This window comes from Ixodes scapularis, unplaced genomic scaffold (assembly GCF_016920785.2).
Source record: "Ixodes scapularis isolate PalLabHiFi unplaced genomic scaffold, ASM1692078v2 PGA_scaffold0__279_contigs__length_252992795, whole genome shotgun sequence".
NCBI classification, from domain to species: domain Eukaryota; kingdom Metazoa; phylum Arthropoda; class Arachnida; order Ixodida; family Ixodidae; genus Ixodes; species Ixodes scapularis.
The window spans coordinates 100,398,041-100,414,973 of NW_024609835.1; the positions used below are offsets into that span (position 1 = coordinate 100,398,041).

The 16,933-nt window shown below is 44.4% G+C and overlaps 1 protein-coding gene across 1 annotated transcript in view; it reads left to right on the forward strand.

Annotated features, from left to right (window-relative positions):
* The first annotated feature begins 7,972 nt into the window (after nucleotides 1-7,972).
* The window catches only part of LOC121046024 (serine protease 33-like), a 62,026-nt gene continuing 53,065 nt past the window's right edge, over nucleotides 7,973-16,933 (forward strand). Inside the window, exons 1-4 of the mRNA XM_040499633.2 lie at nucleotides 7,973-8,004; nucleotides 8,146-8,284; nucleotides 10,591-10,679; nucleotides 12,760-13,049. Of these exons, the coding sequence (XP_040355567.2) occupies nucleotides 7,973-8,004; nucleotides 8,146-8,284; nucleotides 10,591-10,679; nucleotides 12,760-13,049 (550 nt within the window). The remainder of the gene's footprint in view (nucleotides 8,005-8,145; nucleotides 8,285-10,590; nucleotides 10,680-12,759; nucleotides 13,050-16,933) is intronic.

The window sequence follows — 16,933 nt, forward strand, 5'->3', positions numbered from 1 at the left end:
TTGTTTCAAACTCCCAGACTTAATTAGAGCCATGGTCTTCGATGGCGACAGTCCCCCGGTCATCGGGACACCATTGCTGGGTGATAGGGTGCACGAATAACGACAGAAAGCGTCGAATACTTTCCGAGGACCTATATGTAGCTTGCATGAAATCCGGCAAGGCGAGTGCGGCTGTAATGTTTTTTAAGCTCCATCGCTTTCCGCATGACCGGAAATGGGGAACAATTTATCAATTTTTTCTTGCAATGAGCCTATTTCAACGTAGCCATTTTTAGTAATCAACAAGCGATACACGAAACGGGAACCTCAATTAACTTTTGTAAACTCCCGGAGCTGCTACTGATCGTTTTGCTGCGCTGCTTTTATCTCCGTGTCCGTGTTCTTATATTTCCTTGTGGATGAACGACGAAGACGTTCTAGATGTACTTATATGAAACCGCAGAAAGTATCAAAGCAGTCACGAATTATTTTACTATTTGATGCAATATTTTGAGTACTCACCTCCAATTTCTATCGCTGGCACGTTCGCTGCCGCTGTTCTCCCCGTCGTCGCACTGACGGATGCCATGCCTCGAACAAACAAACTTTCACACTGGGTTCGAAAACGCAGATCGCAACACATAAGACGTACCCTGCAGCGACTATTCGGCGTTTCGAATCGCCCAATCAACGGAAACATCAATCCAGCGCCACTCCAAGGAGCTCTTTTGTCGGCTCTCTGGTATCACGCAAGGAGATCGCGATTCAGGAAAACCGATAGAACTACCATTTAAAAAATTTCCAGCCTCACCCGGCGGCGGAAATGAGCCTTCAACTAAGTGTTGTAGCTGATAAAATCCAGTCAGTCACCACTGCAAATTACCAATATTAAGATATATTCAGTTACAAAATTTCACAAGCTCAAACAGCAGTTATCACGAGAAAACTCGCACGCACCTTGCGAGCGTACCCCATGTTCATCGGCGGTACAGTGTTCGGTGCGCGCTCCATTCACAAAATGTTCCGAGCACAGTCGAGAGGCTGGCGGTGAGGAAACGCCTTTTCGGTTTACGGACGCAATCCACTGCCGCCTGAAACCGGGGTCATGTGGAAAGCGATGGAGCTTTCTACATGATCCCGACATTGCATTGCAAGACATTGCAGCCGCTCTCGCCTTGCTGGATTCCTCGCAAGCTGCATAAGTCCTCGGAGAGTATTCGACGCTTTCTGGTGTCCCGATGACCGGGGGACTGTTGCCATCGAAGCCCGTTACTCTAATTAAGTTTGCGAGTTTAAAACAGAAAAGAAAGTGCGAACGAAGTTGGGGTACTGCGAACACCCAACGCCGGCCAAGCCTCTCATCCGGGACTTTCACTCTTTCTACACAATCAGAAAGAGGGAAAGCGCCGGTAGCCCTTTCACCTCTTCTCTCTCGCCCTCTTTCAGTAAAACGGTCTATAGAAATGCATTACCGGAAGTCAATTTTCGACTGGTTGCTGTCGGCTTCAATTTGCGCCAGCACACTAGCGCCATTTGAACCTCTAGCGTACGTTATAATAACTCTATGTATATGGCTACTGCTAGAACCACTCAATGTTCCCAGAGCACCGAAACTCCCATGCTCGAGATGCCAAGATGGCGGAGCAATCTTTTTTCTTTACTTTGGTCAATTTGTGCTTTCAGAAAGCATATTTTTGCGTAAAAACTAACGAAAAACATTCTTTTTGTATGAACTTCTTTTACAGATTGGTACAAAATAATAGGCACGTGATGTTTTGTGAAATCTTTAGAAGTTTTTTTGCACAATTGATATTGTTTTTATACAGTATGTTGCTCCGGTGATTTCAGGTAGCACGACCTGGCCGTGTGTCCTGAAGCAATTCACGGCGCGTCTTTTGAGCCACGGGGGTCGGCATCCGTCAAACCTCTTCCACTGTAAATGTTTCGGCGCCAAAATGGCCTATTAAAGCAAAAATAGAACAGTGACAGAGAACGCTATCGAATGCGATACACCCGAACTAATACCAGCAGCCGTGCAGTTCCCCGAGTGGCCGCTGCGGGAAAGATGGCGGCGTTGCGATCGCCATTAGCTCGGTTCAGGAGTATGGATCGGTGCCACTTTTTCCGACCAGGCTCTATTGCAGTTTCCCAACTGTGTGGTTCTAGCCACGTTGCCCGGGACTAAGTCAATGATTATTTTCCTTTCGATACGCTTACGGCTTCGTCGGACACACCATCGAAACAAAGTAAGTTGGATGTTATGTCAATCCGCTGCTTATATGTTTTCTTTTTTTCGTTTCGCGAGCGATTGCGTGTGATTGAATCAGTGTGGTAGGCGCTATCGAAGAAAATTAACGATATACGTTACTCGTTACTTGAAATAAAAAGACTGCGTTACCATCGTACGTTACCTTAAAATAAAAGGAAGGCGTTACCGTTACCGTTATCTACAAACAGTAAAGGGTTTTACTTCGTTACTTTTTTAATTATGAATCAACATGTTTTACTGTTTCGGCATTAGAGGTATGCATAAGTGCCATATTTCAAGATATACTATGTCCATCTAGAAACTGAACATAATTATCTTGTATTTTTTTGCGGTTTCCCTTAAGTACTTATAAAAAAAAAGCACGAAGGAAGCCGACAAAGCATAAAAAATTGACATGGCTTGGACCCTAAAAATACGTACAAAAAATTGAAGTGTAATTTTTTTTATTTCTTGGGAAGACTATGTAACAAGTAACTAACTACGTTACCCGTTATTCCAAATAAGAAACGTAAGTACGTTACAAGTTACTCGAAATAAGAAACGTAAGTACGTTACCCATTACTGTTTTGAAAATGTAACGGGTACGTTACTACGTTACCAAAAGAAGGTAACGCGTTACCGGTAACGCCGTTACTTGTAACGCGTTGCTGTCAACACTGGATTGAATGGTGTCTATCAGGCATGCCACGAAGGTACAACAACGCAAGCGGCGCTCGTGTCAATTTTTGGCAAGACGCCCTCGAAGTAACGTATAGGACATGACACACACGTCGCTCCATCTGTTAAACAAAAGGCTCCCAACTGATTTTTGATTACAACCAACGTTACTAGAACCACTTAGTTGGGAAACTGCCATTGAGCCTGCTTTAAAAAAGTGGCTCCGATCCGTACTAGAGAACCGACCTATAATGGCGATCGCAACGTCTCCATTTTTCCCGCAGCGTCCACTTCGGGGACTGCACGGCTTCACGTCGAGTAGGGCAAGCGCCGTTAACGCCATTTTGGAGTGCCATCGCGCAGTAGCTATGTAAAGCAACTTTCATATTTCAACTCGTCGCTAAAGGGTGGCGCTGTTATCATATTTAGCTCGGTCTCGGTGGACGCCAGCGGCCTAGGTTTCAAGGCTGAATTTCCCAACGGAGGGTTTTAGGAACGTTGATTACAACTCACCCGCACATTGCTCGATGCCGATGTTGCTCGTGAAACGCGCTGCTTTCTCGGTAATGACGACCGGATCGAAGACTTTATACGGTATTCTCTGTTTTACTTTAGGTCAGATTGTATCAAATGGTAGGATCCAATAAAGCCAATCAAGCGGTGATGAAAAGTGCATCGTCATAGCGCTCGTCCGTCGTCTTTGTGGGGTTTCCCATCGCGAGCTAAGCCGATCACGCATAGAACAAAGCGAGGGATGGCGGCGCATTCACTGTGCTTAATTGGCTTTAGTCAGAGCAGTGTATACAGAGAGTTTGGTCAATGGGAGGCGCGGGCAGAGCCACGGCTTGAACCAAACGCAGAAAGTGGGCTTTACATGCTCCCTTGGGCAACCAGAAGCCTAAAAGAATCCCCTAGCGGTGGTAGCAAGAAGCTGGTTTGGTCAAAGGTATATGTTGGTATATGGTTTTAAAAAGCACGTAAGAGTGAAGTGTAGTAACCCGTCATGGTTGAAAATAAGGTGCACGTGATGTTTCGATCACGATCATGCAGAAAGATGTAAGAAACTCTGTTTTGCTCGGACAGAGTGTGACCGCTCGGACGGCAGATTCCCGGCTCTCGGCGCTTGGCGTACGGATTACGTCGATCGTTTGTTTTGATAGTCGCACGGTTCCACAAGATTTTGGGTGACCATGATTGAAACATCACGTGCACCATATCTTTAGTCACCAAGAGTTACTCCGACCCACTTATCAAGTTTGTTTCTCGCGACCACCGCCAGGGTATTATTTCCGGCTTCTGGTTGGCCACATTCAAATTTGTGAAGACGCCCTGGAACACGCCCAGCCCGCTTCGGCCAACGTCGCCTCCTTATTTGTCTCCTATACTTCCCAACGAATAGCAAAACTCTATACATATACGGCTGTGGTAGCAAACGCACAAAAAAGACGAGTACCGTGACGATGCACTTTTCACTATGCTCGATTGGTTTTACGGGATGGTGACACTGGCAGCGCTCGGATATCAAGTGAAATAAAGAATAGCGAAGTGTGCCCCCCTCCCCCTCCCTCCGGAAAAGTTTATGATTTCCCATATCAAACATTTTCTTTTTTTTTTCGCATGACGGTATAGAGACTATAGACCAGGGGTGGCCAGGCTGGCCTGGCCTAAGAGCCGCAAACCAAACCACGGAACTTCTAAAACCCACGTGAGGGGAGGGAGGGGGGGGGGGGGGCAAACTTAACTTTGGTTCAGAGTCTGACTGTGCGTATGGGGGCACAAGGCTGGTACGACTGTACGTATGGGAGTACAAGGCTGTCAAACTGCAAGCTGCAGTGTGCTTTCTTCTGAAATCTTTTCTTCTTTTTTTTTCTGGGGAAACGCAGAAAGGGGCGAATGGGGGGGGGGGGGGGGGGGGGGGGTGTCCCCTTACGAGGGATCTGCGGGCCGCACTTGGACCAGCAAAGAGCCGCGGTTTGGCCACCCCTGCTATAGAACTTTGCCTCGCCTATCACCCGGCAAAAAATGCTGAGTCACTGAGCTCTGAGCGCATGCGCAGCGTCTGATATACCGTAAAACAGAGCAACAGAGCATCGTCAGAAGGCGGTCCACAGCCCAGCAGACAAGGGTGGCAGCTCGTAGAAGACGAATATGCCGCTCGCGTTCACAAATTAGTTAAACATATTCAACGAAATCTGCTAATGACAATCGCTCCTTTGTATTTTGAACGAGTGGCTATATTTTTCGTTCCCAAAGGCCGATTCCAGCGAGCGCTCGTACGCAACCATCGGAGAGCGCGATGATCTCGGAATATCCGGCGTCTCCAGCACGTTCGTTACGTCAGGTTTTTACTTCACGGGCCAAGCTACAGCAGAGCCGCTGCTGCAGTGCTACGTCAGAGCTTTTCGTTGGTGTATAGCGTACGCATTGGTATCCTTGTGGGAATGTATAAATCAAGAAATCAAAAGCGTACAGCGAGCTTAAATTTTCCCTTTGAACTTGTTCAAAGGGCATTGTCGGAGATAGAATTTAAATGTGGCGCCTACCAGTGAACGGTCTCCACAAAAGTTCCCGTGAAATAATGAGAGCGTAATTTTGAATTGAGCGAAAAAGAAAACTAGAGGTTTATATACGAACTTTTTTAAAAACATAAAAACTAAAACTTTTTTTTTTTTCGGAAGTCAATAGCTTTATGAGAAACACTTACAAAAATATCATTTAGTTTTTATTTAAAAAAAAAATTCAGTGTGTACCAGAGGTAGTATATTAATTTATACTTGTGATAAAATTAATTTGCTGATTCTAAAACTGCATAGCTTATAGGAGTTAAGCACGGATGAGTCGAAGAGATCGAAATCCCTAATTCGTAATGTGCTTGATTACTTCAAAACTGCTAAGGGCAAGTGCAAACTTCCTCATTCTGGAAGGGGAAGCAGAATATCAGTCAGGCATGCATTAAAAAGGGCTTCACGTGTCACATTTCTTTTTCTGGCACGCTGAAAGCACTTTTGCGTCCTTTAATGCCGTGAACATTTATTGCGCCTAATCAATTAGTTTATAGTGCAATCGACTGATAGGTTAGATACGTCGAGTATTCAGGGAAAGCACGGAATGCAATCGTCATAGATATCTTTTAAGAGGAAGAAATTATCTACGACTTTTTGCCAACTTAGAAGAGTTCGAACGCTTATAGTGTGTTACGTTAGTATCCAGAAGTAAGCGCCGTATTTGCAAGCGAGTGGAACAGTGAAAATTAAAAGAAAAGGAGCAGACGACCACTCTCTTGCAGTTAGAAGCAACGTTCACTCTCATTGATTTAAAGAGAAAAAAACACTCTACTTAGAAACCATATGTGTTATGTCTAAATGAAGGAGAGCGGTCGTCGGCCCTTGTCCGTCGTGTTTTTATACTCTCAAACTAAAGCACTCGCGGAGTACCCTCATCTTCGCAGAGTGAAGCATGTACAAACTGGCTACTGCTCGCAGCACTGTCTGTCACATATATGTCTGTTTTTTTTTCATCCACGGGGCGTGTACGCGTTTGTAAGGCGCGACCATGTAATGCATGCGAGGAGCATAAAGCGTCGCTGCAGCGTTCGCTGATGCACGAACCCCCGTCGCTTACAAGCGGGTGTCAGTATCCGTCGACATGCAGAAAAAAATCCTCTGAAGGTACCAAGGAAGTTTAAATAAACAAACAAAATGCAGCTCGCGCTTATAGTGTCCATTCAAAACTATAAGAATGCTTTACCTTGAAGAATTTTTGTTCTTGTTATTTTCTTTCGCAAGTTTATTTCCACCGGTAAAGTTATATCAGTTTAGCGTTGCTGAGCGACGTGAAAAAGCCTGATGACGAACAAGCGAAACGCGACTGAGAAGTATTTTATTTTGCTCGCTGGAGACGCTGCGCAAAACTTGAGAGCTACAGACCTATTCCTCGGCGCATCCTCGAGCTGCTGGCCCCTTCGACACTTACGATTGCCGAATCTCGTGCATATTGTGTTTAATACACGGATCCGCCCGTTCGCTCCCGCCCTTCACAGCCATGGAGCACGACTTCTCGCCAAACCCACGGGGAATCGAGGACAAATCATCGTCCGTTAAGTGAAGCGAGGATGGCTGCCGCTAACCCACATTCCCATCCGCCGTGCACTCGCCCCCTAGGCACACGCTATAAACGCTACGTTTTCCCCGCTGTTGTTCGCTCCGCGCAACTTTCTCTCGTTTGGCTTTGCATGCGCGGGTTCACTCGTGCGCCCCTGCGACAGCCGTGTTGTGGACTCTGTGCACACGGCGCGTCAATTTTTCTGCTTATCGCCGTAGGGGCCTGCTTCTAATCCGCAGAAGAAAACGACCACGGGAATCGGCGTGTGTTGGGCACTCGCAGAGATTTGGTGAAAAACGTCTCTAGGTATGCGGAAAACGGCTCGTCGTCATCCTTGTGGTGCCTTGGTGGCTGTTTGGCTGTCCGCTTCGGTGCTGAGTTTCGAGGGCGTTGGTAAGTGAACGTCCATCGCGAAGACTCCCGCGGCTTTGAGTGCAGATATTCTTCGAAGGCGGTAGATAGAAAAAAAAAGGGACTATACCATAATAAATTTCATTCGCGGCCATACTTTCTTAACTTGTCATCAACTGTGTCCTTGGAACATGTACCATAATACGCCAATGTCCCCTAGTTTGCTACAAAATTTGTAAATTGGGAATATTCAAATCGGAACCTGCAAAAAGTAATGTATGCACTATGCTATACTGGAAATGCGGTTGATACATATCTGAAACAACGTAAAATCGTACAAATAGTTTCTTTTTAAAGAAAAGCGACTGCGACTGGCAAAGTCCGTGCCCAAAAGTTACTCCAGTTGCGCCTGCCCTAGAAAGAAAGAAAAATACCGTTACGCTGCACTCAAAACGAATTTAAGAGAAAAACGACAACAAGAAACGAACATCTTTTTTCACTTAGGCAGAGTAGTAGCCTGAACGAGTCCACGCGATGCAAAGCGTGTGGCACAGTCCCGGCATAGGATAAGCAATCGCGCCGAGCACTAAAACCGAGGCGGAGGGAGTTTTGGGAATGGGCTTGCCCGCCCATCGTGTACACGTGAGGCAAGGGAAAGCACGAAAAAGAAAGGAAAAAAACAAAAAAAACATGTTCACCGTAACATCACCTCGCCGGGCTTAAAGATTACCGTAAGAACGGGAAAAAAATAATAAAAATACACGCCGCTGCAGAGAGACTGTTTGAAGGTGGCGCCTATCTGCTCGCCTTGACGGCTGCCGTCTCGCTGCAGTGCTCGGGGAAGGATGCCTTTGCGGCAAACAGCAAGTGCGCTCCGGCCGCATCGTTGGAGGTCATGACGCCTACGATGGCGAGTTCCCTTGGATCGTGAGTGTTCATGCCGTTTTTCTGGAACGGGTTGGTAGAAATGCTTTTGAAGGAAACGAGGTGAGAATTTCTAATAACTGCGTCATAAGTTTAGTGCAGTCTGCTCGAGGGGTGGTGTTAATTTATTGTATAGTAATTGCCATATAACTGATTCTTAAATGGTGTGGATGAAAAATGTACGACTTACCAGATATGAATTTTCATTTGTACATTTTCAGTGTCAAATTTATTTCCAGGCCTTTCTGTTTTCATGTAAAAAGTGTCCATATTTACAACAGTCTAGATTTCAGAACAAACCATCCTTTCTGAAAGCAAAAATTGCTTTACAGTTTACGAGTAGGGAAAGAACCTTTTTGTTTATCATTAGTTTCAACCATTTAGCTACGACAATACCGTGTTGAAATTTGCTCTAGGCGTCAAAAAGAAAAACATGTTCTGCAAAAAAGATATAATTGTAATTTTTTTTAAACCCGGGAAACTATTAGGCACTTTACTGAGTACTCGCTTAGCTGTCAGTCTAAAGAAGTAAAAAATTACGTAACTGATTGCAGTAAACCAGAATAACCATAATTGATTCTGGAAGAATATCCAGGAAGCGAGGAACAGCCTATAATGTGGCTGTGTTTTTATTCATTACATAACAAATAAGTATTACAAAATTTGTGAATATTAAAGTAAAGAAATATGCAGGGTGTTTGATTTAAATTGGCAGAAATCTAGACGAAAAAGGTTTAGAGTTACACGAGTACCGTATTCAATACGTATCTATCACACCCGGCAGACGTTAGAAGAGAGAATAACGACCTCGGTGAGTTGGGTACTCAATCAAAACCTATTAACGAATGTTTCAGTTGTTGGTCTGACCGGTCGTGTTACCGCTGCAGTGATTACGGAAGTTGCGGTTAAAGGTGAATCTAAATCAAGTCGTTTTCAAAATTCCAACGGCATATATTTTTGTTCTGCGTTTGTGTTACCTGATTCCAAAACTGGACGACCAAAAAAAAACAAACAATAAAAAAATTGTCTACAATATTGCATAGAAGTATGAAGTACGCTGTGTAATGGACAGGACTTCCGTCGTTCTTTCTGCATTCAGTTTTTAAATCAAGTGACAAAAACGCAAAAGCGGATTGATGAAAATCTCGAATAAATTTGGGATTTTGAAAACTTGAAATTTGTTTAGCTTGTAATCGCAAGGGCCGTCAGAACTGCAGCTGTAACATGTCCAATAAAACCAAGAAATAAAGCTTTTTCCCATTAAGTTTAACCAGCATATGTTAGTTAACTTACGGAGTCGGCAATTCTCTGTTATCTAATGTCAGCCGAGCATGATAAATACAGGTGGCGAATACCGTACTCGAGTAACGCTCGCCCTTAGAAATATATATATATATATATATATATATATATATATATATATACCGGGTGTTTCTGCGAAGACTTTCAAAAATCCTAAAAATTAAAGCGTCAAAAAAAAAAGAAAAAACTTTCTTCGGGAACAAACTACCAGCCACGGCGGACGTCAGGAATTGCCAAAAACATAGTAATTAGCCAACTAATTAATTAGAATTTGTTAATTAACTTTTTAATTAGTGGAAATAGACATATGGTTCTAATTAGAAAGTTGCTGAGCGTTATCAAAAATCACTAAATCAGTCATTTTCAGAAAGACTTTGAGCGCGCGAGAAGCGTAGTAGTGCACTAAAGTTACCGCTCTTTGAGCAGGTACAAAGCTAGCGGTTGCGATAAGGCGCCCGCGCGATTTTTCCATCTCTTATCTCGCCCCAGCCTTGCACCTGCTCCACGAGTGGTAACTTTAGTACAATACTACGCTTCTCACGCGCTTAAAGTCTTTCTGAAAATGACTGATTTAGTGGTTTTCGATAACGCTCAGCAACTTTCTAATTAGAACCATATGTCTATTTCCACTAATTAAAAAGTTAATTAACAAAATCTTATTAATTAGTTGGCTAATTACTATGTTTTTGGCAATTCCTGACGCCCGCCGTGGCTGGTAGTTTGTTCCCAAAGAAAGTTTTCTTCATTTTTTTTACGCTTTAAGTTTTAGGATTTTTGAAAGTCTTCACAGAAACACCCGGTATATATATATATATATATATATATATATATATATATATATATATATATATATATATATATATTTGAGTTTAAATCACAGAAATACAGAATACACTACTGATTCTAACAAAAAGACGGTACAGCTAAAGTGATATATTAGGTTATAGAAGTATGTCATTCCTTCCAAGCTAAATTTTACTGATATATATTTTTCAATAAAACCATAGGTGTCTCTGAGGATTAACGGCCAACACGAGTGCGGAGGGACAATCGTGGCAAAACGTTGGATTGTCACTGCTGCTCACTGCCTGCAAAGGTAAACATATGCATAAAAAGTGATTGACAGACTCTTTTTTTTTTCTGCGAACCTTGTTAACCCAACACTTATGTTAACAAGTGTGAGCCCAACACTTATGGTGTTGGGTTAACAACTTACTACTGAATACAAATCGAAATTACAGCTTTAGTGTTGCCACAGCAAAATCACGCACTGTATTTAAAACTTTTAGAATATTCACGGTCATGGCACGGTAAACAACAAACTGACTGGAATCTGTTGCATGTCCCACTACGCTGAGGATGATAGACGAAGCTACGTGATCTTTCTGGTTACATTCAAAATGACTTTTTAGAACAAAACACGTCTAAACAAGTTATTGTAAAAAAAATAATTGGCTTAACACAAATAACTCTCAGTAAAACGGAACACATAAATTTTGATCAGTTGGTGAAGCCTCTGTGCGTTGAAGGTCAGGAAATTAACCTAAGACACCAATGTTCCAACGTTGTTTGCACATATAAAAGAATTAAAAAAATCGAGGCCGTACAGTACAGAAGACAATAAAATGTTTAATAATGCAAGCAATTACCTTCGATCCAACAAAATGTATTTATTTTGCCTCTATGCTACCTCGCAAGTGAAGATTGTTGTGTGATGGTTAAGTAAAGGAAGGCAGCATACTGGGTCATTTAGTGCTACATGCAAACGTCTGGCAGGTGCAATAGCCAAGAACGAGGTGTTGAATCTATAGATCAGCAGCAAAAACAAAAAATTACTACATAACGAGACAAAAAAAAAAACCGTTGTGGCGTCATAAATGCTGTTTGTTTTTATAAATACCGTAACACTCCTACTAAAATTGTACAATAAAAATATAAAACAAACTAGTAGCTTCTACACTTGGAAATGCCGATCGGTGTACATTCAAGCCCTGATCAGTTCTTCTTTAGTCGGAACAATTAAAATAATCTAAGAGAAAATATTTTAAGCTCCATTAATGCCAGTCTTTGCGGGGGAGCAAAGCATTTTGGATGTCGAACTTCTTTGAAAATTCCATGGAAAGATCAAATAAGTTTACTTTTTCATTCACCTTATGAGGACATCAATACTGAAAGTTAAAGTGAATACCGAGTAGTTGGGCAAAATAAAAGCGTTATTTATACCTAAACAACTTCCTGGTAAAATTATCGATCAAAGCTTCCTTGATTGAATTTGAAGCGAATAAGGGTCAACCAAACAAGTCCCGTCTATGGTCGAAGCTCTTGCTGCTCCTTTCAGTGTACATCATGCTGTGTATCTCTCGCAATGGCATTTATGAAAACCTATATATATATATATATATATATATATATATTCGAATTTTTTTCAAATATTCAAATTCAAAATTCAAGTTAAGACTCCATCACAACACACACACACACACACACACACACACACACATATATATATATATATATATATATATATATATATGTGTGTGTTTGTGTGTTGTGATGGAGTCTTAACTGTAGAATTCTGAATTTTGGCATCACCATCATCATCTCGTATGGCTTGCGTGGTCCGACCGCCCAGCGCGAAACTGTTTAAGCATAAACATCATTAGGCTTATAGTGAATGACAGGATGAAAACGGCAGAGCTCCTCTTTTGGATGGTCGGCCTCCCAACCGCGTTCCTACCTTCCGTTGTGCTCTGGCTGCGCGTGCCCGCTCGAAGCTCACGAGACGCTGAAGGAATATCGTTGGTTGGAAGTTAGCGCTGGAGGATGGACAACTGAAGAAAAGCACCCTGCAATTCTCATCATGTCAGCGACTATAGTAACTGGGTATCTGTCTTCTTCGAAATAAATACATAATTATCAAAATTTGAAGCATCTACAGTCTGCTGCAACGTAAGATCAGCAATAGATGGTCCGCTTTCAACACGTGCTCCTTGCCTTTTGGCGTGTTTAGTATCGCGTGTGGCGACGTGTTATGAAAGGTAGAATGCTCGTGGCGGATGCGGAGCATAGGCTGCTGATCGTTTGTTGCAACAGACTATACAGAGCCGGTTCTTGAGCACGCTCCTTCTCACCATGACGACGGTCCTCGCTGTCCCCGTCCCCCGAAACTTTCGAAGGGCGTCGCTACGAAGCCTCCGTATTCGCGTGGGCGAGTACAACCTGTACCAGGCGGAGCTGGGCCACACGTCCCAGGACCTGGTGGCCGAGCGGTTCCTGGTGCATCCTCGGTTCGGTTCTCCCAAGAGGCTCAGCAACGACATCGGGTTGGTCAAGCTGGCCTCAGAGGTCCCGCTGAGCTCGTACGCCGTGCCGGCCTGTCTGCCGTCTCCGGGGGACAAGAGGCTCTACGCGGCCGGCAAGAACGGCACCGTCGCCGGCTGGGGATACGTCCGGGAACTGCGCCTCGGTGAGCAACCGACACACGCCGAGCCCGGGGGGGATTCCCGGCGAGCAGCTGAACGGGGTTTCCGCTCTTCCTGGATTGCGCACGACCGCCGGCTGCCTTGGGGAAGCCGCATGCACGGAGACACGAGGTGTACCGCGCGCTTTAATGACACTGAGCAGTCCGTGTTGGAAAGGCCATTTCATTCAGTGCGTGAAAGTTTAAGAGCTAAGCCCTGTATTTTGGTTGCTCAACGCAGCGAAAAAACAGATCACGGTTGGCTGAAAATTTACGGGCAATTCTTGCTACGTGCCGTGTTGTTTTTTTTTTTTGGATCCGACGACTTTTTTTTATCAACGGCGTTCTAAGCTTCACTGGTTAATCAGGGATGCAGCCAAGTAAAGCAGTGTAAAAGCCCCCCCCCCCCCCCCCCCCCCCCCCCCGCGCTCTCAGCGTTATCGATATCCCAGCCACATCTGCCCCCGAGAAAAATTCTTGGCGACGCCACTGAAGAACATCAAATAAAAAAATAATATTTCTGATTTTTTTTTTTAACGAAAATATGTTTCCTTATCAACTTGGACTGCGCCCAAATTCAGCGAGTGCAGTTTCGATAAGATAGACATTTTTCAGTGTTTTAAGTTTTTCGCTGCAATAGCATGAAAAGGTAGAAACGAACAAAACATATAAATTGTATACAACAGAAAGCAGCAGAAACGCTGCGGCTGGTCAGTCAATTACACGTTTCCACTTTCCCGAGCATCCTCCAGATGGCGCCACTGCCTTTCTCCAGCACAAATAGCTGCGTCTACGGCTTCGCTGTACTATCCTCCTATTTCCCTAGTCCGACATAGTTGCCGTCAGAGTTGGTAATTTCAGGGTTTCGTTTTCCTCATCTTTTATAATGATTAAACAAATTGTAGAGATAATTAATGAGACTTGGGTGAGATAACATTGAAATATTGTGAACCTGCAAAAAAAAATTAGGCAAAAGCATCATTATCCTATATACGCAAAGGACGAAGTTGCGGTTCACCAGAACACGAAGGGTCATGCCCTTTTTTCTTACAAATTCGCGTTTTGGGTCTCCCTTAACTGAATACGTTGCCATCAGATGTTCACTAAAGAATATTTCACATGAAGCATTCTCTCGTTGTGAAATTGCAGCTCTAAATCAAGTTTTCTCGAAATCGGAAACTCTACTTGCCCAAACGCGCAGATGGCATTCCGATTGGAGGTCATAGTTTTAAAGATGCCGCGGCACGGCGCTGTAGTTAGAGGCCATGTAGAGTAAATGTATATGATCTGTCGATGGGGAGATGCATCGCAATAATCTTCTATTTATTATTCATCTACTGCGAGAGGCTACCGTCACTTTTGAAGAAGATGCGATGGCATCCGGTGTACGACCTTCTTTAACGATATCACAGCGGTTAACGTTGTCGCGCTTTTACACAGCGAGCGATCGTGATCTCAGCAGTCTTGGCCTGTTTGTCGGTGGACGCTTCTAAACTACGCCCGTGTTGTAGAAAGAAAGCAATTACGCACTAAGTGGCTCACATAACCCTCAGAGAGGCAAGATGCGTCCTGCCTGTCCGACCTGAGTGTAACATCTTCATTTTGCGAACTCAGTGGGAAAGTATATTCCAACCAAAACTCGACACTCTGCAAGGCCGCTTTCCAGCAGAGCTTTGGTGCGTTTTGAGGCGTAAGACAATTCCTTCGTCAATGAGGAGTTGTCTCCAGCCATTTAGTTGTTGTAAAGTCAGCCTTCTAATGTCAACGCCGTCCAGAGTGGATATTGCTAGAGGAAGCACTGGAAGCGGTCATAAGCGCCAGCACGTTGTACTCTAGATGGTAAATTCGAGTTCCAAACATACGTAGCTAAAATTGGGCACCCAAACGTGGTTCCGGAAGACGTTTCGCGTTACTTTATTTTTTTAAAGGTTAACTCGGAAGAGGTGATATTTTAAAAATAAAGCAAAAACGGCGGGAGCATTTGCTATGTCCTATATTAGACTGTTCGTCGTCTGCGCACTGCTTTGCTAGCTCGCTCCCGGGTTGCTTGCTGAACACAAAAAAAGCTGAGTAGTCCAGTGTAGACGCTGGCGATGGGTAGGATAATCCAGATAAGTAATATTTTTAACGAAATAAAAGAACCATGACCAGCTGAGAGCAAGCTTGTGGATACGCAGTGTGCAGGCGACGAACCTTCGGTATGCGACATAGGAAATGCACGGTCGCGGTTTTTTCTTTTCACCACATGTGAGCCGAACTCTAGAAAAATAGACATAAAAGATTTTGCTGGATGAATTTTGCGTTCCAAATTGCAGGCATGTTCATCTAGGATTCGAATTTTCCAGGGCTTCCCAAATATGCTGGTACAATTACGGTCTCTCCGTCTACGTACGGTAGTTCTAAAGAAAGTTCAATGTTGTTTGGGGTCAGAACGGGTGTGTTGAAACTAAGATAAATGCGATGTGTTCAGCGCCGGGAGAGAGGAGGGGACGGCGTGTACCGCGACGTCAGGAGAAGGACTCCATTTCGCGATCTGACATCCGCCTCTCTTCCACGCGCCCGTTTCCTCACGACCGTAGGGTTTGCGATCATGCTGACCTACAGTTCAGTGCCGCAATGAAACCCCCGAAAAACAGCCGGTATCAGCTTTCACTCCCCGAAGACGTCGAGATAGATTTAAGAAAGCATGGACCATCAACATGGGCCGTTGTGTACGGCATGCACTTCAAGGAGCGCGACTTCGTTTGCCTTCACGTGACGTCATAAGGCACCGTACCAGCCGCCATTGCTCCGAACCATTCTTGTGCCCGTATCTTCTGCAGCATGCAAATCGCAACATAATATTAGTTCTTCTGGGCAAGGCTTGCCGAGAAAAATAAATTCGATGGTGCCAAATGTATGCAGCAGGAGGTACGGGCACCGGAGCATGGTCCGGAGCAATGGCGCCTGATGTGACGTCAATGCGAGCCATGTACACAAGATGCTAGGTAAAACGATAGCGACGTGCTTCCGTCCCTTTTAAGGCGAAAGCCTGACTCGTCCTCTTACGCGAAAAAGCGGCGGCGTTGTGCCCGAAAGATGGTCACACCAATACGTCATCAAGCATGCGCCTCAGAAGTAAAACCCAAAGAAAAGCAAAGCAACGCAGATGCTTTGTCACGGAAGCCTGCGGAGGCGCTCAATGTCAAAGCGGACGTGCCTCAGAATTAAAACACACAAAAAAAGCACAGCAATGCGGATGCTTCGTCACGGAATCCGTCATGAAGCCGGCGGGTTCCGCCGCGCCTCCGCATTGGGGGAGTGTGATGTCACCGCCGGAGCGCCGTGTACGATTGGAATGCGTGGCGCTCGGCTTGTAGGAACGCGCTTAGTGTAGGTTGCTTTCGCATTCCTACACGTCAGCAGAAAATTTTCGGGTTAGCACGTAATTCGAAATTTTCGGGTTAGCACGAGACTTTCAATCGGGTGTTTACTCACGGATTTCAATGGGTGTCTTCACCTGTTGTGTTCCAGTGTTCTACAATAACAGCACCAAGCAAAAATACATCAGATCTTATGTCTTTACCTAAGAAAGCCGCCCCCGAAAAGAGAGTCTAAGAAAAGTAAAAAGGTCCGGACCGAGCGGCAGAAGAAAAGAGCGTTTTTCACTTTGCTTCGAGATTTGCTTCGCAATGTATATGCACCCAATAGCGCGTTAGTTAAACAGTGTAAGATTACAGGGCACGAGACATAGTAGGGCGTCCGAAGTGTTCCGTACGTTGGAATCTCCCTGAACACTCGCTCCGTAGCGGTCTATCCGTTGGTGTATCTGCACTGCTTTGCGAAGGCGGTTTTTAATGCACTTTTTGCTTGGTGTATTTCGGTTGTTATAACTTTAATTGCGACGACAT